This window comes from Trichosurus vulpecula, chromosome 1, assembly GCF_011100635.1.
Source record: "Trichosurus vulpecula isolate mTriVul1 chromosome 1, mTriVul1.pri, whole genome shotgun sequence".
In the NCBI taxonomy this organism is placed as follows: domain Eukaryota; kingdom Metazoa; phylum Chordata; class Mammalia; order Diprotodontia; family Phalangeridae; genus Trichosurus; species Trichosurus vulpecula.
The window spans coordinates 92116943-92144565 of NC_050573.1; the positions used below are offsets into that span (position 1 = coordinate 92116943).

At 37.5% G+C, this 27623-nt stretch overlaps 1 protein-coding gene across 2 annotated transcripts in view; it reads left to right on the plus strand.

Annotated features, from left to right (window-relative positions):
* TRAPPC9 (trafficking protein particle complex 9) overlaps window positions 1-27623 on the plus strand; it is a 1018418-nt gene that overhangs the window by 484226 nt on the left and 506569 nt on the right. For both annotated transcript variants that reach the window (XM_036742028.1, XM_036742029.1), the window contains one exon: window positions 22313-22455. In XM_036742028.1, the coding sequence (XP_036597923.1) occupies window positions 22313-22455 (143 nt within the window). The remainder of the gene's footprint in view (window positions 1-22312; window positions 22456-27623) is intronic.

The window sequence follows — 27623 nt, forward strand, 5'->3', positions numbered from 1 at the left end:
TGTTAATAGACTAGTGTCAAAGATAGCCTGATTTAGTATGAAAAAAAAAGACCTCAAAACAAACAAAATAAACAAAAACATAGTACTTGGAATCAAAAGACTTGGTTTGAAAATGTTCTGTCTTTTATTTTCTGTGCAGTGCTATACAGGTCAGATTACCTCTCTGAGATTCATTTTTCTCATTTGAAAGTACAGATGATAATATTTTTACTACTGCCTGCCTCACAGAGTTGCATGGCAGAAAGCCCTTTGTAAATTTTAAGGCATACAAATGTAGTGACTGCAATTAATATTTCAATGATGAGGAAACGGGCCCAAAGAGGTTAGATGTCATCTGCCAGGTCATATGACTAGTAAATGGCAGAACTGGCATTTGCATCTGTCTTCCGACATCTTGGCCAGTGCACTTTTAATTATGTACAATTCAAGAGCTATGACAGGTATTTATGTGGTGGCTTGATGGCCTTTTGTAGATATTATTGAGAGGATTCCTGCTCAGTTTCCTCTTTATTGGAATCTGACCTCTTAGGTCCCTTCTAATCTCCAGATTCTTTGAAGATGGAGAGATTATTAAGAGCAAGGGATTAATATCCTTCCTTAATTATTTACTTTTCTTAAGGTAAATTCACTCTATCTTGACTGCTTGGCTTTTTGCCTTGCTGTAACAAATACTTCTAGTTTCTCCATTTTTTTTGAGATGTTCTATTCCTTGAATTACCTACTTCTTAGGGTTATTTGTGGGAATTAAGATAGCTAATATACATAAAGCATTTTGTAAAATGCTATGTAAATGTGAGCCTTTCTTCATCTCTTTTTCCTCCTTTTCTTCCTATTCTAATTTGCTTTATTTTTTTGTGTGTGGATGACTAATTCCCAACCCCCTTCCCTCCACTACTATGACTTCCAAAAGGTCAGAGATTGTGTTTTATTCTTTGAGCTCTAATCTCCCTCAGTACTGAACTCCATGCCCTGCCCATTGTAGGCTCAATGTTTTTGGAATCAAATTGAAATGAATTAAATTCCCATGTAACTGGGTTTGAAGAAGTGTAAATTGGTCAATATAGGACCGACACAAGGTCCCCAACTCTGCTAGGAGTCAATACTGCCTTAGGAATTAGCATGCCATTTTAAAAGGGGGGTCTTTTTTACTCAAGTCCCTTTATACTTCATCATTATTCTGCTGCTTTTATTCCTTAAGAATTCCTTGAGTTATTTTATTGACTTCCCACTAATCTCTCCTGTACTTCTTTATATTTTTCTGCTGACATGAAATATCACTCCCCTGCAAATTAGATTATTTCATTCTTAGTTTTTAGATCAAGTATAATCTCAGGTGAGTGTTGCCAGAAATAATAATATTTATTACTATATATTTATATAGCACCCTACAAAGTTCTCTTCTTATATATTCTCATGAGATAGGTAGTCTTATTCCCATTTGACTGATGAGGAAACTGAGGCACAAGGAGGTAAAATGATTTGTCCAAACTTAAATTTCTAGTAAATACTGGATCTCAGACTTACATCCTAGTCTCTTGATTTCCAGTTCATTGTTTTTTCCTATTTTGACCATTCATTTGCTTCCCAAGTTTCAGTGTTCACATGTGTCTGTCCCAGAGGCACTCACTTCACAAAATCCTAGAATCTGAGAGCTGGAAGAGAGAGGGGGTTATTTGATCAGACTTATATCTCGTCATGAGTCTCCTCTAGAAATTCGCCCTCTGCTTAAAGAACTCCAGGGAGGAATTTATTACTTCGTAAGGCAGCCTCTTCTGCTTTTTGCACAGCCCTAATTCTTAGGAAATATTTCCTTACATTGAGCCCAAATTCTGCCTTTCCATAAATTCTGTCCATTGCTCCTCATTTTCCTCCTTATTTCGGACCTGTTTGCGTTTGTTTTTATGTTTTAAAAGTATACAAGAGCTGATGCTAGGGCTGAATGTTTATGGGAGAATTAGTGCTTAGATGACTCTTCCTTCATGTAACCTGGGTTTAAGTCTGGGCGCTAATGCTGACTAGATATTCCATGTTGGGTAAGATACTTAACCTCTATTTATCTAACTTTCTTCACTTGTTAAATGTAAGGTTTAGACTAGATGATCTCTAATTTTCTTCTAGATGGAATATTCTGTCTTCCAAGATATCTTCCAGCTCTAACATTCTGTGTTCTAAAGTCCATGCTGCTTCTTCCTTTGAGATGCATTTTTAGCTTTTGAATTGTGTCTTTCTCTTTATTAAGTCTTATGCTCCTCTTTTTTGCTTGCATGTTTGAAAATTATATATGCAAAGATGTCTTTCATGTGTCCTCAGTTAGCCAATTCAGCCAACATGCGTTTATTAAGTTCTTATTATGTGCCAGAGATTGTGTTAGCACTGGGGCGGGGGTGGGGGGGGGATAAAGATAGGTTAAAAAATTGTCTCCTCCCACAAGGACCTCACAGACCAATGTAGGGACAACATACAAATAACTTTGTATGTACAAGATACCATCTAAATGGAAGGTATTATTAGAAAGAAGGCACTAGCAATGAGATAGGGTGGGGAGTGGAGGGAAGAGGCCTCCAGAAGAGGTAACTATCAAGAATATTCTGGGAGTCAGTGAAAAGACATGGAGTCCAGAGATAAGAGTATCATTTTTGAGAAACAACAAGGCCATTTAGTTAGATCATAGAATGTGTGAGGGGAGTAATGTAGGAAGACTGGAAGAATAGGAAGAGGCTGGCTTTAAGTCTTTAAATGCCAATTAGAGGATTTTATATTTAATCCTGAAGGTTATAGGGAGCCTGTCGAGTTTATTAAAATAGATATGACCCGGTCATTTCAGTGACTTCATTCATTGATGACACTATATTTTCACTTCTTTCCCTATGACTGTTCTGGTGTCTTCTTCACATGGGTTCCTCTGTGTCTCCTCAGTTGAATTCAAAGCTGCTGATGGTGGGGACTGTATGGTTGTGATATTGACTTGCTGTATATTCTTGGGAAAGACCTTTAACCCCTCTAGATGACTGGTCAAAAGAATTGAGTGAACTTCACCCATTTTTCCTGAGTGAAGAAAAACATTTTGAGAGACTAGGGTGAGATGAGAGTCATAATTACAATTTTCTTTCTTTTTTAAAAATGTTTTATTCCCCCCCAATTACATGTTAAAATAATTTTTAACATTAAAAAAGTTTTTAGTTACAAATTCTGTTTCTTCCTTCTTCTCTCTCTCTTCACCTTTCCCTGAGATGTATAGCAATCTGATGTAAGTTATATGTGTGCAATCATGTAAAACATTTCCATGTTAGTCATTTTGTACAAGAAGACTCATATAAAAGTAAGTGAAAAATAGCATGTTTCAGTCTGTATTCAGTTCTTTCTCTGGAGGTGGATAGTATGCTTCAATCATTGATCCTTTGGGATTGTCTTAGATCATTATATTGCTGAGAATAGCTAAGGTATTCACAGTTCTTCGTTGTACAACATTGCTTTTACTGCGTACTCCTGGTTCTGCCCAATTCACTTGGCATCAGTTTACGTAAGTCTTTCCAAGTTTTTCTGAGGTCATCCTACTTGTCATTTCTGATAACACAATAATATTGCATCACAACATGATTTCTATTTTCAACTATTTAAAGGACCATTTGGAAGAGGTGGCATTTGTGTGATTAGGGCATACGTTTGGTGAACAACTCATTGCTCTGATACTATGGCTTCTGATGATATCGTCTCACTGCTTTTTCTTTCTCTCTCTCTCATACTCAGGCAGTATGTCTCTGCATTTCCCACCTCTTGCTCAGTACTGGGCTTCTCAGTTTTTCATTTATCCTTGGTCTTATGGTTTCTGCTAAGGAATACTCTTGACTACCAATGTCTGTTCTTCATCTATTCAGTAACATCTGCAAGTCATTTCTTCCATAGTTTGCTATTGTGTAGTGCCTAGAAATCATTTAAATAGTACATATTTATTAATCACCTACTATGGACCAGGCACTGTCTTAAGTGCTGGGAATACAAAGAAGAGACAAAAGACAGCCCCTACATTCACTATTTAATGGAGAAGACAGCATGCAAACAAATTTATATAAACAGCTATATACAGAATAAATATTAAGTAATTAAAAGAGGGAAGGAACTAGGATTGAGGGGGATTGGGAATGGCTTTTTGTAAAAGATGGGATTTTAAATGAGACTTAAAGAAACCTAGGGAAGACAGTAGGTAGAATTGAAGGAGAGCATTCCAGATATGGGGAACAGCCAGAGAAAATTGTCATAGCTGAGGGATGGTGTGTCTTGTTTGTGGAACAGCAAGGGGACCAGTGTCATTGAATTGAAGGGTATGCGGTTGGGAGTAACGTCTAAAACGGCTGGAAACCTATATGTAGGTTATGAAGGGCTTTGAATTTCAAACAGAAGATTTTGCATGTTACTGGAGGCAACAGAAAGCCACTGGAGTTTACTGTGTAGGAAAGTAACATGTTTGGATCTGTGTCTTAGTGAAGTGGGGAGAGACTTGAAGCAGCCTAAGTATGAGATAATGGGAGCCGGCACCAAAATGGTTGCGGTAAGAGAGAGAAGGGAACATATTGGAGAAATATTGCAAAGATGAAATAGACAGGCCTTGGGAGCAGATTGGCAATTAATCCTCTCCCTGATAACAGCAGGTTGATAGTCATAGCAGTCTATATTCAGTTCACAAAAGCTAGAAGTCAGAGCACCTTTAGGCCAATATCAAGTGTTTGTCTTAACCCTCTACATCTGGGACTAAGATGGCAATGCTTTCTTTGTCCCTGGAAATTATCTGATTGTGGCTTAGAGATTTTGAGCATCCTCCCTGACTTGGCATGTAGAAGGATATGAGTCAAAATTGAAGGGGAATCAGAGAGTCAGAGTCATTGTTCTTTCCCTACTTAGCCTATATTCCTACTATCATGTATAAATCTCAGTTTTGAAACCCCATACATTTAGGATTGCATTTTAGCCAGTTTAAAACCTTTCCATTTCTCTATACTAACAATTACTGATGCCCCAAAATGGAACAGACTGTTTTTGTATATATTTAATTTTTATTATTGGAAATATTTAAGGAGACAATGGATAAGTTCTTTCTGTTTCAGGGAGACTTTATGCCATACATGTCTGAGGTCTCTTCCTGCTTTGAAATTCAGTGATTCTGATGTCTAAAGAAATATTCACAGAATATATATCTCAGCTCAAATGTATGCATGTATGTGTGTGTGTGTAAGTGATTAATATATTTCTAATGAATAAATGAGTGAAGTCCCAAATTTCTCTGTGTCATGAATCACTCTATGTATCTATGGATCACTCCTTTCTTGATACCTTCTTTCTGTGACACTATACTTTCATGGGTTAGTGTCCAGCTCCATGTCTTCTCCTCCCCATCACTCTCAGAATTTCACCTCTTCTAGTTTACTGACAAAATTGAAGCCTTATCTCCCTGATGTCCAACTCACGTGCTACTTCTTTCATGAAAACTTCTCAGACTGCCATTCTCAAATTTTTCATGACACATTCCCTAAGCTATCCTTTTTCCCTATCACATTTTCTCTCATACCTAGATTTAGTCAATCAATGAGCATCTATCAAATGCTTATTCACTTGGAGCTGAGGATACAAAGGCAAAAAACAAGTCTCTAAGCTTGTGGTGCAGTGGTTAGAGCACCATACCTGGAGTCAGACATCTGGCCTCAGTCACTTACAGCTGTGTGACCTGAGGCAAGTCACTTAACCCTTTTCCCCTCAGTTTCCTCATCTGTAAAATGAGCTGGAGAAAGAAATGTCAAACCACTCCAATATCATTGCTAAGAAAACCCCAAATGGAGTCACAAAGAATTGAACACAACTGAAACTACTGAATAATAACAAGGTCAAGGAACTCACATTCTAATGGTGGAATGATGGCAGGTCAAAGCCTATGGGTCACCCATGTATTTTTGGACATCTTTTTTTCCATTCCACTAACTTTGTACTTTCATGAACTCCTCTCCTTAAGCCTCCAATTTTACCTCCTCTCCCCTAAGTCTCAGTATATGATTTCTATGGATAAAATTGAGGCCTTATCTTCCTATTAGCCCAACGCATGTGCTACTTCTGTGAAATCTTGGATCCTTCTTCTCAGCACCCCTGAAACGTAAAAATGATTACCCTTTCCTCAAATTTTTCATGACACTGCTTGCTTCTCTTCCCCCATCACATTCTACCTTTTATCATATTAATTCCAATCAATCAATCAACCAGCAAGCATTTAAGTGCTTACCATGTTCCAAGAGCTACAGATGTGCAAACAGGGGAAGTTGGCTTTCCATCTGTCTGATTCTCTTATACGTTCTGTCTGTCTGTCTGTCTGTCTGTCTATCTATCTATCTATCATCTATCATGTTTAGGTCTGGCCACTCCGAACGTAATAACAAAGCCTGCCTTCAGCTGAGCAGCTAGAGACCTTGTAGAATTGCATAGTCTCTGCACTTCTGAGGACCAGGTACTCTCAGTATCAACGAACAGAGAAGAGTAGAACATTGGCTATTACAGTCGGAAAGGACCTTAAGCGCATAGAATGTCAGAGATGGTAGGGACATTATAGACACATAATTTAGAATATTAGAGCTAAAAGAACACCATTGCTTAACACATACAAAATAGCCTTTGACCATGAAGTTTTTGTTCCCATTAGACTAAAAATTTCCTAACTGGAGTTGGAAGCTGGAAAGTTTTTGTCTGCTGACCTAATGAGGATGCCTGCCAATGATGGGACTTGAGATGAAAGGCCATGGGAGAGGAAAGGGATTGAATAACTGAAAAAGATCAGCAAAAGCAAATTAAATCAAGTGCTATTCAAGAGTCAGGAGGACAGAGAACCTCATACAATTGGAGGCTTTTTCTAAGGGATGCTGCTTTAAGACCCTGCCAAATTTGGTGCTGAGAAAAAAGCCTTTGAGGGATAGACCTCAAACCTCTAACACACAGGCTTTTTGCCTGTTAGAGGGTTGAACATATGATGGATTTTTTAAGGGTAGTTGCTTTTTGTTTTCTTTCCCAAGTTGGTGGTATCTCACATATTTCTTGCTGAGAAATACTAGTTGTAAGTCCTAGGTTCATATCCTGATTCTAAGACAGATGAACATAGTTAAGTCACCTCACCACTCAGAGTTCTCTTTTTTTTTTCATTTGTAAAATGGAGAGAATTCTTTTATATTACCTCTAACCAGAACCATAAAGGTCTCCCACACTCATAGTGTGAGTTTTTATTGTTAGCTCATTTCACATGAACTTCTTTCTCACACTTGCATCCCTTCAGTGTGTTTTCCTTGCTCTAAGTCATGTTTCTGGTTCTATTTTGCTGTTGATGAAAGCTGAAACTGACAAGAATAGAGATGGGAGCTAAATTATAGCCAACCAAGCCCCAGGTGACCCTTTCAGCAGTGTGAACATCTCAGGAAAATGAGATCTTTTCTATCCTGTTGGCTGTAGTGCCAGCTCCAAAACCAAGCCCCTGGCTGGTTCCCCTAGCAGAACTGGGAATTTGTGAAGTTACTTCATGTTTCTATGCAGCTCTAGAGGGTTAAGTTATAATTGAATCTCAACCAATTCAGTTTAAATGAATAAAAATGGTATTACTTCTATTGCAATCAGATAAAAGCATCATAAAGCCTATTAAGAATGACATGCCCAAGAATAGCTTTGCTCAGTGTTATATTTGAATACTTAGAAGTCATAGAGAGGCTAGAGATTTAATGAAGGCATGACAGGGTTTAGGTAGGAATTACAGAATATAGTCTATTAAAGATGAAATGGACTTGAGAGTATAGAATGATGGAACTATAAGGGACCTTACAATTCAGAACATATATTGTTAGAGCTGGAAGATGCTTGAGAACATAGAATGTTAACAACATGAGTTTAGAACTAAGACTGACCTTAGAGACTGGTCATTTTCAATCTCTTCCTCAGTTTCACCTTTCTTTGTTTTCTAACTCTGAGAGTCTGCCCTAAACTGAATTCTCTTCTCTATCTCTCCTTGCATAATTTCCCTTGCTGATTTCATCCACTTTGTGGCTTCATTGAACATGTCTGTGAAGATAACTTCCAAATGTAAATTTCTAGCCCTCCGTCTGTAATCTTTCCCCCTTTTCTCCTTCCTACTGCAATCATCCTAGTTCAAGGCCTTGTTTCCATTTTGCTTTGACTATTCTGATAACTTGTTTGGTTTCTCTGCTTCCCATCTTCCCTTTTCAAAGTATTCTTCACACAGCTACCAGATGAATTATCCTATTGCACAAACCTAGTTCCGTCACTTCCCAGTTCAAAAATCCTTTGTGACTCTCTCATTGCTTCTAGGATAAAATACAGATTTCTTGGCTGAACTTTTAAGATGCTCCACGATTTGTCTCCACTTTGTCTTTTGAGCCGTATTGCTTTGATGCTCCACAGGTTTCCCACCTCTGTTCTAATCAGAATAAAATATCAGGTGTTCCCTGATTTTGTCTTGCTATCTCCTGCTTTTGTGCATGTATACAGTCAATCACCGCAGCTGGAATTCACTTCGTTCTCATCTCCTTCAAGTTTGAGGTTAGCTACTATCTCCTCTTAAATCTTACCTGTTTTCCTTATGCCGCTCTCATTTAAATGTGGCTTAAAAGCCAGGCTAGAGTTTACATTTTTTCCTATTATATGGGATAGAGAGTAATTTATTTTTTTTTAGCATTCAAGTAACAGATTTAGATACATGCATCGACCATGTAAAAGTGATAGACTCAATAGGAGTTATTATAGAAAAAGGAGAAGTGAGTTGGTTGGGAGAGCCAAAGATATAACTTAAGAGGATCTCCGTGCCATCATTGGAAAGGCTATAGTTTAGAGGATGATTAGGTTTCTTCTCCCCTATGTGGGTGGGAGGAGGTGGCAAGAATATGATGAATTCAGTTTTATGCATACTGAATATGAAGTGGCAGTAAGATATTCAGATGAAGATGTCCAGGATGAAAATGGAAATGCCCTACTGGATGACAGACAGTATATTTGAAGAGAGAAATCTGAGTTGAGTATATCCAGAGAACTATCTAGGTGAGAGGTGATGATGTCTTGAACCTGGGTTATGGCAAGGAGAGAAGAGAAAAGGGTATGAATATATTATTGTGTAGGTTCTGTAATAGCTAACATTTATGTAGTGCAATAAGGTTTGCTAAGTCTATTTTTCCCTCATTTTATAGATGAAGAAACTGAAGCTGATAGAGGTTGAATGATTTTTGTGGGTTTATACAGCTAGCAAGTATCCGAGGCAGTAGTGAGCTCAGGTCCTCTAGGATCTACATTCAGTGAATGCTTTGTCCAGTTCTCCACACTGCCTCTATGGAGATTCATTGGATAGTTGGGAGTAATGGGAGTAGTGTGAGTTTTGAGGAAGGAGGGGGAATTAAGAACAAGTCCAAGGTTTCAGCCTGGGTGTGTGTTGAGTTGAATTGAGAAGATGATGGTACTATCACTTGAAATTTTATATTTGGGAGGCAGTAGCAGACTAGTGGAGAAGATGACAAGTTTAAGCTTAGACATGTTGAGTTTCAGGTGCTGGAGGGCCAGGCAGGTAGAACTATCTGGCAGGTAGTTGGAACTCTGATGCTGAATTTTATGAGAAAAATTGAGGCAGACAAATCGAATACCAAACAAGGAATAGAAACCCATGAGAGAGAAGTAAAAGTATTGGAGAAAATGGAGACCTAATAATAGAGGTCAATAAAATACCAGAGCCATAAGCAATTTGAAGTCATAATTGTTCAGAGGAGATGGAAGGGCCCAAACCTGAACTGTAGTCACCTTAGACTTGAGCTACGGTGCAGAGCTGTGCCCATGGATGATGGATTTCATTCCCACAGATTATTTACTTCCTGTGGACATGGTTCACATTTCCTGGGATCTGGTGATAAGTCCTTTCTCATCTGAGGATAAGAGTCATCAAAGGGGATGAGTCATCCGCGACTGTGTGAGAGACTGGGCATCAGGACGTTTTCAAGGGCATTTAGTAAAGAATCATACATTGCCCTAGCTGGATAGGAAAGGATCTTGGAACGTGAATGTTAGTCCATTCAATGTTAAAGCTAGAAGGAGCTTTATAACAAAGAAGGTTAAAACAGAATATTGTATATCAGATCTTTTGCATTCATCTAGGACAACCCTGTTGTTTTATGGATGAACACACAGATGCCCAAAGTGGTAAAAGGATTTGTTCTTTCCATTAATAATAGCTCACATTTATATGGCCTTTTATGTTTTTAAAAATGTCATTTCCTTATAATAAATCTGTGAGGTCAGCAGTGTATTAACTTCATTTTATATATAAAGAAATGCAAGCTCAGAAAGGATGAATTACATTTCCAAGGTCACCCAGCTAGTATGTGTTGGAGGTAGGATTTGAACCCAGATCTCTCCTGTCTCCAAACTGGTTGATCTTTGCTTTATGCTATACCACCTCCTGTACTGCTACTGATTTAAACCAATAGAGTTGATAAATAGTCCATACCTTGGTTTACTGGGCATGGAGAGACTGGACAGAGCACTAAATATAGATCCCAGTGTTAGAAAGAAAATCTCTTATGTTTGAAACATGTAATCATATGTTTGTGTGACTTCAGCAGTGGCATATCAGTCATGCTATTGAGTTATTGGGTACCATGTATTAGCTTTTGCTAATGGGAGCTTTCCATTATCTTGAGATCATTTTGCATTTCTGCCTTGTTCCCAGTGTGTTCCTTTACCAATGGCATGCTAGTATTTATTCTTCCCTGGAGGGCCTGCACATACTTTCAGGAAGCCCCAATCTGGGGCTAAGATGGTACTTAAGTCTATTCCTTTAACATTTTCCATAAGCAACATCTGCAAAACTACTTAATGTAGGCAGATAGTGATTCTCATTACTAAATGAGTATAAATGGAAAATTTACTAATTGCTTATTGCTTGTAACAATGTATGAATTTAAGCACTACTCTGCTGATTACTAATAATTCAGTACAACATAAATTAATCTAGAATTTATTTGTGTTTTATTAAATTTATTAAGAACATAACCTTCCCTTCCCCCAGGCTTCTAGGCATACATACAAGAAAAAATGAGATGATGATTTAATTGAATTTCCCTGAAAGTCCATAGTTCTACCTCTTAGATAATTCCAGAGAGAGCCAAAATTCCTTCTTTTTTGTGTGTGTCATGCATCTCAGGTCTTACCAAAATGTACCTGGTCTTGGGTGTGGTATTTGAGTTTCCACTTAAATTCACTTTTTTTCTTTCTTTCTTTTTTTTTTTTTTTTTTGCCTCTCTGATCACAATTTAGCATGGTCTAAGAGAATGTTGGACTAAGGAATAAACATCCGAGTGCAGATTTGGCCTCTGCTGCTTATAGCTGTGTGAGCTTGAGACAGTCAGTTATTTTATTTCACTGAGTCTCAGTTTCCTCATTTGAAATATAACATGGTTGGATTTGATCTTTTAAAGTCTCTTAAATTCTGAGAATCTGGGGTGGAGTATGAAGAGCCAGGAGCGAGAGAGCAGTGTCACCCCAGAGGCATTCATTTGGAGAGAGATCATCAAAGTGTAGATAACAATGCAAAGTATGGAAAACAATGCAATGGGACTAGAAAGCAGGAGGCCTTGGTTTTAAGTCCTTTCTCAGCAATTATCTTGTTATGTGACCTTGAACACAGCTCTTCACCTGTATGGGTGAAATGAAGAGTTTGAATTAAATTATTTCAATGACCCCTATCAACCCTGACTTTCTCTAAGTCTATGATTTTCTTTCTTTATGATTGAGTGTGAAGATCCAACACAATGATCAATTGTTTTTATATTCTAGTATTGTCACAGAGAAGTAATTTCTAGCTACAGTAACCTCAACTTCTGTGAGCCTTAATTTCTTTAAATATAAAATGAATCTAATTTTCTTACTATTTCATAGAGTTGGTATTCGTAAAGCACTTTGTAAACTCTACAATGTCATTTAAATATGAGTTCATCATCATCATCATCATCATCATCATCATCATCATCATCGTCGTCGTCGTTGTCATCATCAATCTGTCAGTAAATAAGTGTTTATTAAACACTATATTCTAGTCATTGGCAATAGATACAAAGAAAGGCAGAAGCCAGTTCCTACTCTGAAAGGACCTGCATCTACATGGCTAGACAACAGGCAATCAACTATATACAAAGAAGATAGATTTAGGATGAATTGGAGATAATGACTGGAGGAAAGGCAGTAGCATTAAGGGAGATTGGAAAAGGCTTTATGTAGAAGGTAGGATTTTGTCTGGGACTTAAAGGAAGCCTGGAAATGGAGATGAGGAGGGAGAGAATTCTAGGTAAAGGGGATAGCTAGTGAAAATGCCCAAAGCTGGAAGATAGAGTGTCTTGTTTTAGGAATGGCAAAGAGGTTTCTCTTACTGAATGGTGTGTGTGGCAGGAACTAAGGTATAAAGAAAGCTGGAAAGCTGAGTGGGGCCCTGGTTATAAAAGGCTTTGAATACAAAATAGAAGGATTTTATGTTTTTTCCTAGAAGTAGTAGGGAACCATTGGACTTTTGTGAATGGGTGGAGTGGATGACATGGTCAGACCTACATTTTGGGAAGATCAGTTTAACAAATGGGTGGAGAATAGATTGGAATGGAGAGAATCTTGAGACTGGAAGACCAAGCAGCAGTCTACTGTAATAGACTGTAGTAATGAGAACCTGCACCAAGGTGGTACTGTCAAAAGGGAAGCAGAGGTGGATCATATGGAAGACGTGTTTCAAAAGTAAGCTCTTATAGGACTTGGAAATAAATTGGATAATTGCCTGCCGTTAGCAAAAATGAACACATAATTTAATTTATAAACATACTAGTTTGTGCCAAAACATTATTTCAACTATTTTATTTGAATTTTTTCTAAAATGTACTATATAAGATTGTACATAATTTAACCTCTTCTTAACAGTTAACAGTTTTTGTAATTTACAGTTTTTCAATGATAATTAGTGATGTTACTTAAATATCTAGAGAGGACTTTTTGTCACTGTTTAATATTGCCAGACTGCTTTGCTTTTGTTGTTAGTGATTCTGTTCCCTTCTTTGTTGGTGGCTTGGTCTGTAAAATTGTATTGAACTAAATATCTCATGTGTCTTCCTTCCATAATGATTTATGGCTGTATGACTTCTGGCTGCTGTACATTCATCTGTTTCTGGAAGGATTTCATTCCCACCCTACCCTTGCTCTTGTCACCTATAATCTAGGAAGAACTAAGGATTGCTTAGGAAAACTAGATAGAATCCTTCCTGCCTCCCCCCACCTCTTTTTAATATACAGACAATTCTAAGCTTAGAGGCTCTGGTCTGAGAGCCTGAATGTGACTTCTTCCAACTTTACCATCCCTTTCCATAAGATCCTTTTCATTTCAGAAGTATTGTGCTATATGTTCTAGGTGCCTTCTGCCTTTAACATCCTGTTATCTAAAGTACCTTCCATTTCCAACATTGTTTTATGTTCTAAATCCCTCCAATTTTGCCATTCTTTGTCCTGTGTTCTATAGATACGTCTAGCTCTGATATCCTATATTTTAATGTTCCTTCCACCCTTTACATTTTATGTGCTAACATTGTTTTAGGCTTGATATAGGGAAAAGCTTCCTAACAAAGAGAACTACATATGGGTGACTAGATTGTTTCAATTGTTTAAGAGCTAATGAGTTCCCTTTCAATGGAGGTCTAGTGTATGCTGGTGACTACTTGTTAAAAAATTTAGTAGAGGAAATTTCTGTCCAAGTATGACACTTGGACTAGATGACCTCTGAGATCCCTTGCAATTTTGAGTTTGGTGATTCCCTTCTAGCTCCATATTTCTTTGTAATATCATTTTATATTCTAATGACCTTTCAACCTCAAATATTCATTTTTGGTGCTAGTATTTTCCTTAATGTTCAGTATTAAGGGTTAGAAATCACCATCTTAAGGATTGATTCTCACAGCTGCATTGGACTTACTTCATGTGAATGAAATTTCTTGCATTGCCTTTAACCTAAATAGAAAATCTAACGATGTGGCTATTTCTTTAGCAAGAATTCAGGTGAAGACTGCTATTGATCATTCTTTTGTATTATTGTAGGTATGGCATTCTAGTTGGAACATTTTAATTTGTAGTTATCTGACATTTATAAGGCTTAATTAGCACTGAGAAAGTGTTCTCTTTTTTTTTCTAAAGTGCTAATTAAGTGGAAAGTAATGGCATTATTTTCATTTTAGTGTTTTACTGACCTTAAATACAAACTGTTAGAATTCACTGGAAATTGGTGCCGCACCAAATCCTGTGGCTACCAACCAATGGCTGAACTTTTGTCCTTCAAATTCAAAGTTACTAAGTGGATCAAATTGAAGTTATTGTTCTTGCCACATTTCAAGCCTTACTTTATTAAATAACAAGGGAAGAATTTCAGGATATTTTGTATTTAATTATCATCTCTGCTCATATGACTCATATCTATAAATCTAGCCCCATTACCTGTTGCTGGCACATAATAGACACTTAATAGAGGTGTATTCTCTTCCTTCCCTATTTTATAGATTAGGAAACTGAAGGTGAGAGAGGTTAAGTGATTTGCTTATGGCCACAAAGCTAGGAAGTGTTGGAACAGAATTGGGACTCAGGTCTTCCTCAGTCCAAGTCCCACACTCCATCTGTTGAGCCAATTTATTCATTGTCCTTCACCCTTGACTCCTTTTCACTTTTATCCTTCCAGTATTAATGTCCTATTAATTCTCACCCTAGATCTTCCAAAATCTGCCTTATTATCTTCTTGAGCTATTAAATATCTTTAGATGAAGTTACATAACTGTGCTGACTGAGTACATTTCACATTCCTCTTGTCTCGCCTCTATTGGGCCCTCATTGCTGCATAGAAAAACTGATTCTTCGTTGATTGGTGGTCTTACTCCTTTCACTGCCTATTCTCAACCTTCCTTCTCTCATGCCCCTAAAATGTTCTCCTTTCTCCCAACAAATGGTCTTCCCTCAAGTTACTCAGAAAATCAAGGCCATGTCTTGCAATTTTCCTCCCAACAGAGAGAGTATAGAACCCCTCTATATGCATTCTTAATCTCATGACACCCAGGTCTCTTACAAGAGCTTGCCTCATCAATCACACCTTCTTTTATTCATCTTCTCTCCCTCCCTATCTATTTGCCCTTTCCCTACTGCTTACAGACATGCCCAGTTCTACCACATCCTTAGGGAAAAAAATAAAAACACATACAAAACACCTTCATTTCACCCTGGTATCCCTAATAGCTTTTCTCTCATTTCTCATATCCTCTCTTTTATTGTCAGACACCTAGAAAGAATCTACTGCATCTCAAACCTATATCTTCAGAGTCTAATATATTACTTTATTGTGTTCCTTTTCAAGGTAATTTGTATTGCTTTACAAGGTATATCCTAATTTCTCCTAAGTCATAACTTTGACTCACATCCTACCTGTTATTCCCTCATCAGTATCTTGTTCCTTTCCACAAGGCAGGATGTTCTTCTGAAAGAGGGCTAAAACCATTAAGGGTAGCACATTACCCCCATTGCTCCTTGTGTCTGGAATCCAGTCGTTTATGCCTTCTTCTTGTTTTTCACATTTAGGCCTTATATTTTGCTTCCAACAGTTGACGACTATTTTTTTTTGTCTTGCCTTGATCTTCTTCATACATTCTCTTAGGTTGTGCTCCGTATTTAAAATATACTTCTTTTCACTGACCACTGAAACCTTTCTTTTCTTTCATGCCACAGTTGAGGAGCCACTTTATGAAATCTTCCTTGATAGCTATAGCTACAAATGATTCTCTCACCTAAAATTTTCATAGAGAATATTCTCTGGACCTGTCTATTATTCAGTCATTTTAGTCATGTCTGACTCTTCACGACTGCATTCGGGGTTTTCTTGGCAAAGATACTGGAGTGGTTTGCCATTTCCTTCTCCAGCTCATTTTATAGATGAGGAAACTCAAGCAGACAGGGTTAAGGGACTGGCCCAGGGTCACATCATAAGTATCTGGGGCTAGATTGAACTCAGGAAGATGAGTCTTCCTGAAGGTAGGCCTGGCTCTCTAGCCACTGTGTCACCTAATTACCCATCCTAGCAGGACCTATCTAGTACACTGTTTTCTATTATGCCTATTTGCGTATACTCTGTTTGATTGTAAACTCCCTGAGAGTCAAGGACCATGTCACTTTTCATTTTTGTATATGTAGTGTGGGGTCCAGGCCTTTGTACAACATAGGCATATATGTATCTTGAATTGAACTAGTAGGATTTGGAGGAGCTGGCATTCTAATGGCATAACTTTGGGAAATTTAAGATTTCTAACTTCATCCCTGAAAGGAGGTCTTCAGCGTAAGATGATTTGTGAAAAAATATAAATAATCTCCATTATAACCGAGAGTTTTTATTTAAGCCTTTAAGTCCCAGGCAGTTGCTGGTTTTCTAATTCTTTTTCCTTAAAATAAGAAGTTGAATGTGTACATGGAAATAGAAGGCTTGTGACAGATTAGTGCACAGATACTCATTATTTTATGAAGGAAAAAATAAAAGCAAAACAACCTTCTGCCTTCAAGCCCTTCCTGTGGCTTTATTAAAATATTCAAATTTATTGAAGCTAGGTGGGCTTTTTATTTCATTATTTTAGAAAGGAAGAAAAGCGAAGAATAGACTCAATAACTTCACGAAACCTTTTTCTTCCCTATGTGATTTTTATAAATTAGACTGGTATGTTTCTTGGTAATTACATCTTCTGTTCTTCATTCTCTTGAGTGTCTAAAAACAACTAACTCAGAAAGAATGAAAACACAGAGTCATTCTCTTTGGCTGTGCTCCTCCATGATACTTAGGCCTTAGCTCCTGTTGTCAAAATGTTTTGCAGTCATCTGTCAGTTGATTGCCACTAAATTCTTTCTCCCTAAACAACATCTTAGGATCACATTAGGAGAGACCTTAGAGATCACCTAGTTCAGTCCGCTTATTTTACAAATGAAGAAACTGGCTCAGAGAGGGGGAAGTTGCTTCTTCTGAAGAAACTATGCAAAAGAGCTAATATACAAAACTAAACAAAAACTAAACAAACAAAAACTCAGAATTCTTTCCATTGTATCATACTGCCTTCCTGTGATTGGCTTTGAAAAAATAACTTCTCATTGGAATACACAGGTGGGAAAGGGACCTGTATGTACAAAAATATTTATAGCTGCTCTTTTCGTTGTGGCAAAAAAATGAAAATTAAGGGGATGCCCCTCAATTGGGGAATGGCTGAACAAGTTGTGATATATGAATGTAATGGAATACTATTGTGCTATAAGAAATGGGGAAGATACAGACTTCATAATAACTTGGAAAGACCTACATGATCTGATGCTGAGTGAGAGGAGCAGAACCAGAAGAACATTATACACAACTTCAGACATATTGATTCTGTGATCGCTAGCTTTGATAGACTTGGCTCTCCTCAGCAATACAAGGCTCAAAGACAGCTCCAAAGGACTCATGATGGAAAAAGCGAGCTACATCCAGAGAAAGAACTGTGGAGTCTGAATGAAGATTGAGGCAAACTATTTGCTCTCTCTCTTTTTTTTTCCTCTTTTTTCTGGTTTTGTTTCTTCTCTCTCATGATTCATTCCATTGGTCATGATTCTACTTTGCAACTTGACTACTGGGTCAAAGGGTATGAACATTTTTATAGCCCTTGGGCATAGTTCCAAATTGCTCTCCAAAATGGCTGGATCAGCTCACAACTCCACTAGCAATGTAACAATGTTCCAATTTTCCCACATCCTTTCCAGCATTTATCATTTTCCTGTTTTGTTATTTTAGCAAATTTGATGAGCATGTTACCATCAACGAGTATTTATTAAGCTCTTACTATGTGTCAGGCACTATACTAAGCCACTTATGCTTTTACCTAAGTCATTGTGAAAGGCATTTTCAGCTAGCCCAATTCATTGTCCAGTCTTCCCTAAAGTAACATATCTTAAGGCTTTGGGACATGTATGGATCCAATATTGCTTTATTTCAATTACAGCTATCCCACCTACCTCTTAAAGTTTAACCCATTGAATTTTCAAAGTGTAATACTCTGGGATTCTCAGTTAGGAAATGTTTTCATTAATTAAATTTCTTTTTAGTGTGTTCAACAAAATGCCACCACTTTTGCTCAGTAACCATTTACTGGGAGGCCTCATGCAAATCCTACTGTATCTTCCTGTGAAAAAACACCTGATACTGCATAGTATCTACAGGTTAACTGGCCAATTCAGTTTAGATTTTTATGATAAATAGAAGTTGAGTTTAAACATGTATGTGTGTTATCATGCTAAAGAGGTCTTCTTTATGTTAGTGCCTTCTAAAGTGGGAAGCCTAGTAGACATTTGGATATAGTCTGCCTTAAATGGAGATAATAATAGTGCCTATCTTCCAGAATTATTGTGACGGTCAAATGAAATGATAATTAGAAATCACTTAGCGCAGTGCCTGGCACATAGTAGGCACTTAATACATCCTTCCTTCTTTCCTTCCTTCCTTCCTTGCATGTAGGTATGCACACATATTTAATTAATAGGTACTAGGAAGACAAAGAGAGTCGCTTGTAGTCCATTTATATATTTTATTTAGATTTCCTTGAATAATGACTAGCTAGCTTTGTGTCACATCTCAACCTACTTTTTATAATGCTGGTATTAGAAAAGAGAATCTTTAAGGTCCTTTCCAGTTCTAAACATTCTTTGTTTTATGTTCTAATGTTTCTCCCATTTCAAATATTCTCAGTTCTAAGGATCCTTTCGTTTCTGACATTCTCTGTTCTGGGATCCCTTCTATTGCTAATATTCTATGGTCTTAAGAAATCAGAAATGAAGAATAGTAATCTCTCCTCTCCCTCTTCATTCATTGACTGGTTCTTCTCCTTCCCCCTCCTCCCCCAACACACACGTAAACATGCGCGTGTGCGCGCGCGCGCACACACACACACACACACAGTTTTCTTTTTGAAACTCCTTGCCCTGCCTGCATTATTACAAATTAGGAAGAAGGAAATCATTGAAAACATTAAGTACAAAATAAACTCACACCCTCCTGCTTGAAAGGTTTGACTGAATTTTAAACCCTGGACACATTGGGGCAGAGGTGCATCATCACATTTTCAATCAGATGCGGATGTTCTGGCTGAAGTGACACATTTGTTGAAGGCAGTGTCAGCTGTCTAAATTTGTGCAGGTCTTGCTCATGGTTCTGTGATTCTAGCATTTGGTTATGAGGAATGAAAAATGCACCAGTGGTATTCAGCTGTGCTGCCATAACTACATTGTCCTCTGAGTGCAGTGTTTCTGTATTTTCCCAGAATTAGAGTTTGGAGATCAGATCCTAGTTAGGTTGTTCTGAGACACAACTTGAGTTTATATTCCTCTCATTAATAAAATGGTACCAGTAATATTTATGTTACCTTCCTCACACTATCTTTATAGGAAAACACTCTGTGAACCTCTAGATCATTATGAAATGTGAGCTGAGGTCATTGAACCTTCCTGGGAGGTAGGAGGGGCAGTGATGTAGTATGGATCTGAAGTCTGAAAGTGTGGATTTGACTTCAAGCTATGTCATTTCTCTGTGACCTTAGTCCAGTCATTTCACCTGTTAGAGTTTGAATTTCTTTCTCTGTAAAATGGTAAAAAGAATCCTTGCCTTTCTTCCCTACCCTGAAAGACAATCTAATTCACTTCCTTCATTTTACATTTAGGCCCAGAATGGTCAAACGAGTTGCTTGACATCACAGAAAAGAATAGAACTAGGATCTGAACCAAAGTTCTCTGACTCCAGACCTAGTGCTCTTTTCTTATCTGATGTGTTTGCTGACACTGGCAAATAAAAAAAAAATAATTTGAAAATGGCTTATGAGATTTAAAGTGCTCTATGAATGCCAGTTCTTAATATTGCTGTTCTAACAGATAGAGAATGTATGACTCTTGCCCTTGAAGAATTTCTTTCTGAGTTGGAGAAACAGGACATATATACATAGAACAGACAGAAGAATGAGTATAAAAATATTTAAGAACAAAAATAAAATGCCAAGGCTGTTTATAAAATTGTGGCCTTATTAATTTTTTTCTTCAAGACCTACAGTTTTCCCCTTCCCGTCTTTTCCCTTCTTCAGTGATACTTCCACACTCCCCTTGTCTCTTCTCCTCTGTCCATCCTTCAGTCAAACCTTCCTCATGGAAAAGAGTCATGTGAGCCGCTTACATAGTAGTAAATGGAAAGCCAGTGGAAATTACGATTGGGGTATTAGCTTTGGAAACTTTATCTTTAATTGGAAATGAGACCCTGTTCCTTGTTAGAGGTATTGTGGGCATTAACAGGAAAGATGAATATTTTTATCCTGAGGAGCTGTGATTCCTTAGAATCTCTGCAAACATTTTACTGTGTTGGGGGTTGTATTGCATAATGCAAATTGTACCATATTTGAAGTCAGAGGATCTGGGATTCAGTCCTGGCCAGACTAATTACTACCTGTGTGATGTTGAAAAAAATCACGTAACCTTTCTGGGTTTTATATTCTCATATGTATGAAGGACTTGAAATACATAATTTCTAAACTATTTTCCAGCAATAAATTCTGCAAGCCTATGATTCCCAGCAGATGACCCACTTAGGTATAAATCTAGCTAAGGTTGGGACTTGGAATCAACGTAAAATTCAGAACTTAGTTCAAAAAAATCAACTGCCACCTGTTTCATGAAACTTTTTTTTTTTTGGCAAGGCAATCAGGGTTAAGTGTTTTGCCCAGGGTTACACAGCTAGTAAGTGTCAAGTGTCTGAGGCTGGTTTTTAAATCAGTTTCTCCTGACTCTGGGCCAATGCTCTATCCACTGCACCACCTACCTGCCCCTCCATGAAACCTTTTTTGCGGTTCTCATTTAATTATGACTTGCCCACCTTTGCCTTCACACAACACTTTGTTTATTCATTCATTTAATTAACATTTATTAAGATCCTACTTAATATGTTAAGATCCTATTGGGGCATATGGGTGTTCAGGGAAGACTAGTACCCCTGGTGTGAGGACTGCTGAGCCCTTTTTTCCAGGCTGCTTTCCACCTTTCCTGTCTGTCTACCACCCAGCTCTCCCCTGTGGCTCCAACAAGCTGTAGCGGCCACACCTGGTAAAACCATTTCAGCAGGTAGCTAAACCAGGTTGAGGGTAACTGAAGGGCCTCAAATCCTTCAGTGAGTTTGGGTGGGGAGGATGTCTACCCCTACCATATGAAAACTTCCCCAAAGTAATAGGCAGTTGTGAACAATGTGTTCGAATGGGCCATGAAGGTGGTAGAAGCAAGCACTGTAGAGCACTTTAGAGTTTCATTAGACTTTGTATCCCAAGCCATTGCCAGTTGTCTTGACTTTCATCTGACCACTGGACTTTGATGACTCTGGAAGAGAGAGTGAGGTTGACTACCTCACACAGTTCTGCCTTACTTAAATCAAATTTATGCATGAGTTAAAAGACATCACCATGCCATTTATGGGCTCTTTGTGCCCAACCTGTGGTAGAATCTTCTGAGCTCATATTGGTCTGATTAGCCATAGTTGGATGCACTGTACATTGACCCAGACATAGTGACATCGTTTTGGTCCTTTTCAAGCAAGAGTGACAGCAAACAGCCACCAAGATCCTGCTACGTGGGGCACTGGGAATACAGAGCAAAAATGAAATGATCCCTTCTCTCGAGAAGCTTACAATCTTCTGGGTGAATACAAAGTAAATTCCTAATAATTTCTTTGGGATAAGGCACTAGCAAATCCTGAAAATTCCTGAATATTCTTAAAAAAACACAGTTCTCAATTCTGTGGGTAAATAAAGTACCTCATTAAATAAAACCCACAGATTATATCCAAATATAGACTATAGTGTCAGAGTTTTAGGTGCCCTTTATGTAACACCTTTATGACAGTGATGATTTAAGTATGGAAAGCTTTACCAAAGGAGGCAGAGGCTTCCCGTCAGTTAGTCAGTGATCTCTACCTCTGGTCACAGATGTAGAGTTAAGAATGTGACTTGTAAAGGGGTTTGTGGTGGAGAATCATGGCAGTGCTTAGCTTAGGTTTACCAACTGGGAAATTCTGGTGCAATGAGGAAAGTTTTTCAAATTACATCTTGTCTATAAGGTTTCAGCATCCTGAAGGGACAATAGTAATCAACTGTTTAACTACTAAATTTTATTTTAATTCTCAAATTGTTTTTGGTTTCTTTCTTTTCCCTTCTAGACACTAGAAGCCATCCTGAATTTTAAGTACTCAGGGGGCCCAGGCCATGTTGATGGGTATTACAGGAATCTCTCCCTGGGGATTCATGTGGAAGCTGAGCCATCCGTTTTTTTCACTCGAGTCAGTACACTGCCTGCAACAAGGTAAACTTAGCCTTCAAAACTCTGTTTTCTTATTAACTTAGTCATGTTTAGTCATCTGTTAAATACCCATCTTCTATTTGTTCCAATTTAATAAATACTTATTAAGTGCCTGCTGTGTATCCAGAACTGTTCTAGGCATTGGAGATACAAAGATGTAAAACCCTCCAGTGCCAGTCCTTCTGCAGTATACAGTTGGCCATGAGAAGCTTCCGATACATCATCAAGAATAAAAAGAAATAAAATGTGACAGGGACAAAGGGGAGGTCCACAAATGTTCTATAAGAAATTTAAGGAGAGAGAGATTAGGTATAGCTTGTGTGAAGTTGAGAGGGGTAATTTGGAAGGTGTCATTGGTAGGTGACCACTGAGTTTGGCATTAAAGTATTTTGCCTTTCATTTGGAGTAGTTTTGAAGCCCAGTCAAAGGACTGAAAAACATAACATAACATAATCTAGTTGAAAAAGCACTTGGGTTTGGAGTTAAAGAGATCCAGGTTTAAATTTTATCTCCATTAAATTGATCAGCTATGTGATGATAAGCAAATAATTTACTTGCTCTGAGCCTCAATTTTCTAATCTGAGAATAATGATATCTGTACTATCTCACAGGGTTGCTTTAAGTATTAAATGAGATGTGTAGTAAGATACTTTGTAAACCTTTAAATGCATAACATGAGTGTTAGTGATTATTATTACTCTGGAATCTTATTATAACACACTCTCTGAGATCTGCATTATTAATTAAAGAAATATTTTAAAATAAATTTTTATTGATATCTTTAAATTTTTGTCAATACGATTTTTTTCCAGTGTTCCTACTCCTTTGAAAGAGTTATCCCCTATAGCAAATTATATTTTTTAAAGAAAAGAAAAAAGCACAACAAAATCGATCAATGCATCACATTGTTCCACTTCTGTAGATCTCCCGCCTTGGCAAAGGAGTGGGCTGAGGGTAAAAGACTCATATTTATAGAGCCAGAAGATGGCTTAGAGATAATTCCCAAGCAGTTTATCATTATGCAAATTTAAAATAACATTAATAATGTATTTATTTTTTGTGTTTTTATTATTTTATTTATTTATATATTTATTATTTATTGTATATTATATATATAATATTTACTGTACTTTATTATTTTTGATATATGATTTCACTGGCTTAGGGAATTTCATGGAACTTCCCTCTAATCAGTGCAGATCAGCAACTGCTTTGCCATTCATAGTTTTAGCAAGTTGCCTTGAACACTGAGAGAGTGATTTATGTTAGATAACACAACCAATATGTTAGAGGGATATTCTTGTATCCAAAACCAGTTCTGTACACAGTATCCCACACTCTTTAATTAATATCCATGTGAATGAATAACTTTGCAACATTGGAAGACCAAACCACCTAAATATGAAGAGGTTCATGATTAGGAGGCTGGCCAACATGTGGCACATTTTGTTTCTGACCACAGCAACTCATGAGCCCCCATGCAATAAAGCCATGGTGGGTATTTGGCCTTCATCACTGGAGAGAATACCTAGAATCACAGGATTTGAGATTTAGAAGTGCCTCTTCAGCCATCTAGTCCAACCAATCCATAGAAGGCATCACTATGTGGTATGTTATAGGCATACCCAACCAATTGGTAGTTTATCCTCTGCTAGGCTGCCAATGTGGGGATGTACTACCTCTCTAGGCTATTAATTTATTTTCGAGCAGCTCTAATTCTTGGAAATGTTTCCTGACATTGAACCTAAATTTACCTCTTTTTAACTTCTACTCATTATTCCTGATTCTGTCCTCTAGCACTCCTCCACATGAAGGAGAGACTTCAGATACTTAGAAGTATCTGTTATGTCCCCTTGTATCTTCTCTTTTCTAAGCTAAACACGTCCAGTTTTTCAGCTAATTGTAATGTAACATGGACTTAAGACTCTTTACATTCCAGTCTGTCTTCGAAATGTATCCTAAATCACCAGTTTCCTTCTTAAAGCATGGTACCCGGAACTAAGCAGTCTGACAAGAGTAGAGCATAGGGGAAGATTTTGGGAAGATGGTTTGAAGATGGGAAGTAGGTTTGAAAATTCCCAGCTCTCCAGATTTTCCCCACAAATGAGATAAAATAGCACTTGAGGGCAAACATAGAGCAATAAAAATAAAAAAGGCTAGAGGCAGAACAGTGGTCCTTCAGGGAAAATGGGAGAAGAGCTGAATACAAATCCTAGGAGGAGGTTTGGTCCCTGTGAAGAGTAAACACCTCCAGGGTAGGTCCACTTAAACAATAAGTGTTAAGCCCTGGTGTTAGCTGGGTTGGGAGGCTGCCTGGGCCCCAGTTATAGGAATTTTTACTCCTGGGACAGTGAGCTGAGTTTGATATCTGAGCCCAGAAAGATCAAGGGAACTTCTGCTGATAAGGAACACCAGAACCAGTGGTCCTGAAGAGACACAGCCCAGGGCAAGAAGGAACCAGCACACACCCTGTGAGTGGAGAATCTTTGGGATGGGGATGCCTCTGGCAATTTTAAGAGACCAGAGATTTTAGTTTCAGTTCCAGCCCAGAGGGGAGAACGGAAGGAGGATCTGAGACTAGAGGCACCATCTCACAGAACCCAGGATTAGAGATGATTAGAAAAACTAAGCTACTACAAATTAAAAAAAAAAATGAACAGATAAAAGAGAAAGATTCCAACTATAAAGAGTTACTAAGGGAATAGAGAAGATCAGGATTCATCTTCAGAGAGGATACTGAAGCAAAGAGCCCCTCTTCTAACCAAAAGAGTAATGTCAAATGGCCACCTACCCAAAAAGAATTCATAGAAGAATTTAAAGAGACTTTAAAAATCAATGAAAGAGTTTGAGGAAAAACTAAAAAAAAAAAAAATAGGAACAATCCATGAAAAACAAGAATATTATGAAAACAAAGTCAACCAATTAGAAAAGGGGATCCAGAATGTTAAGGAAGAAAACGACTCCTTGAAAATCAGAATTGGGCAAGGCAAAGTCCAGGAAGTTATAAGAGATCAAGAAATAATAAAATAAAATACAAAAAATGAAATAATAGAAGAGAATATGAAACGTAAGAAAAACAGCTGATGAAGAAGAGAGAACATAAGAATAATTGGACTACCTGAAAGCTATGATCACAAAAATAATCTTGATACAGTAATACAAGAAATAATTAAAGAAAATTGTCATGAACTATTAGAACAAGAGGGCAGAGTAGAAACTAGAAAAAAATCCAATTAATCACCACCTGAAAGAGATTCTATGAGAAAAGCCTACAGGAATGTCATAGTCAAATTCTGAAACTCCCAGCTCAAGGACAAAATTTTACAAGCAACAAGAAAAAACCCAATTTAAATATGGTGGTATCACAGTTAGAATCATGGAAGACCTAGCAGTGGTGACCCTAAAAGACTGAAGGTCTTGGAATACTACACATTGACAAGCAAAAAAACTGGCATTTTGGCCAAAAATATCATTGCCAGAAAAGCTAAGCATAATCCTGAATGAAAAAAATAATGGACATTTGATTTATTATGAGACTTTTTGTTTTAAAAAAAACCCAACAGCCCTGAACTTAATAGACGATTTTATTTACAAGAGCCAAGAGAAATATAAGGTACATACCAAAGACTAATTACAAGGGACTCAATAAGGACAGACTGTTTACCTTTTATGTATATAAAATGTAAAACCTATGTCTAAGGTTGTTATTAGTGATTGGGTAGCTCATAAGAAAGATTGGGGTAGACCTGACTATGATATGGTATTTAAAAGTAAAACTTTAGGAATAGCTAAAAAGAGTAATTGTCTTATACAAATGAGATGTGAGAGGCAAAACTGACACAGAGAAATTAGATGGGGGAGAAGGACTGGTAGTTCTGGAAACCTATTTTCATTGGGAATGGGTTTGAAAGGGAACAATACATATATATCTAGAAGAGTATAAACGTCTTCTAAATTCAGAAAGAAATAAAATGCTAAGATAATAGTGAGGGGGAATATAAGGGAGGGACCTTTAGAGGAGAGGGTGAGGGAATTGGTTAAAGGGGGGTATAGAAGGCTGTTTAGATTAATAGAAATGAGAGGATAAGGGAGGGATCCTACGGGGAGAGTAGATTTAGTAATGGGAGGGCAAGGTAGTAGGTAGAAGTAGAGTAGAGGAGGCAGGAGGGATAGGAAATAAGAGATATGCACAAACATAAAATAAAACCTGGAGTAGAATTTGTTAGGGAAAAAGGAGCAGGGGTAGTAATCGTGATCTTGGACAAAGTTAAGGCTAAAATAGATTTAATCAAAAGAGAAAAATAGAGAAACTATACTATGTGTCAGCCATATTTATCCACATTGTTTTGAATTATTTGAAACAACTAGACAATATAAGGTGGGAATATTGCTGTAGCATAAGAAATGATGAGTTGGTGAACTTAGGAAAATATGAAAAGACTTGGACTTATGGAAGAAGAGGTTATCCACTCTCAGAGAAACAGAGGATAAATAAGTATAGTACAGTCTTATGTAGATGCATATGAATGTACATGTCTATATATGATTATGATTATCCATATCTAAGTATAGATAAGTATAAGTGTATCTATGTACAGGTATATGTATATCTTCGTATGTATATGTCTATATGTATATATGTCTGTATATGTGTATGTATATATGTGTATATGCATATGTGTATATGTCTATATGGGGAAAAGGTTGTTATGGTAATGAGGGTGAGACTTTTCTTTACTGTTTTCTCTTTTGGATTGCTGAGGTAATCAAGTACCTTTGATGAGTTTTGCTTTTCAAATGTAATGGCAAGCAAAGTGGACTTTTTGTTGTCTTTGTTCTGGAGTGCTTCTCAGCATCAAGAAATCTTTGATTGAATAGGAGTCTTTGATGACCTGCTTACGTCAAGGGAAGGCCTAGTTCCAGTGGGTTTGAGTCACATGGTTGTGATGCCCTTTGACCCTGAAGAAGTATATATAAACTCAGAGGTTAGTGTTTTGCCTTTGGGGGCACACTCATTGAAAGAGTGTTGGTGACAAGACTCTGGGTAGCCACTGAAGCAGCCCCCCGGCTTTGAAAACCCAAATGTTGGTGCCTCTCTGTCTGGTAACTATGTAATTCTTTGATCAGATAGATAGAGGCTTGTCTGTTAATCTTTGTGTGTTATTTGCTCT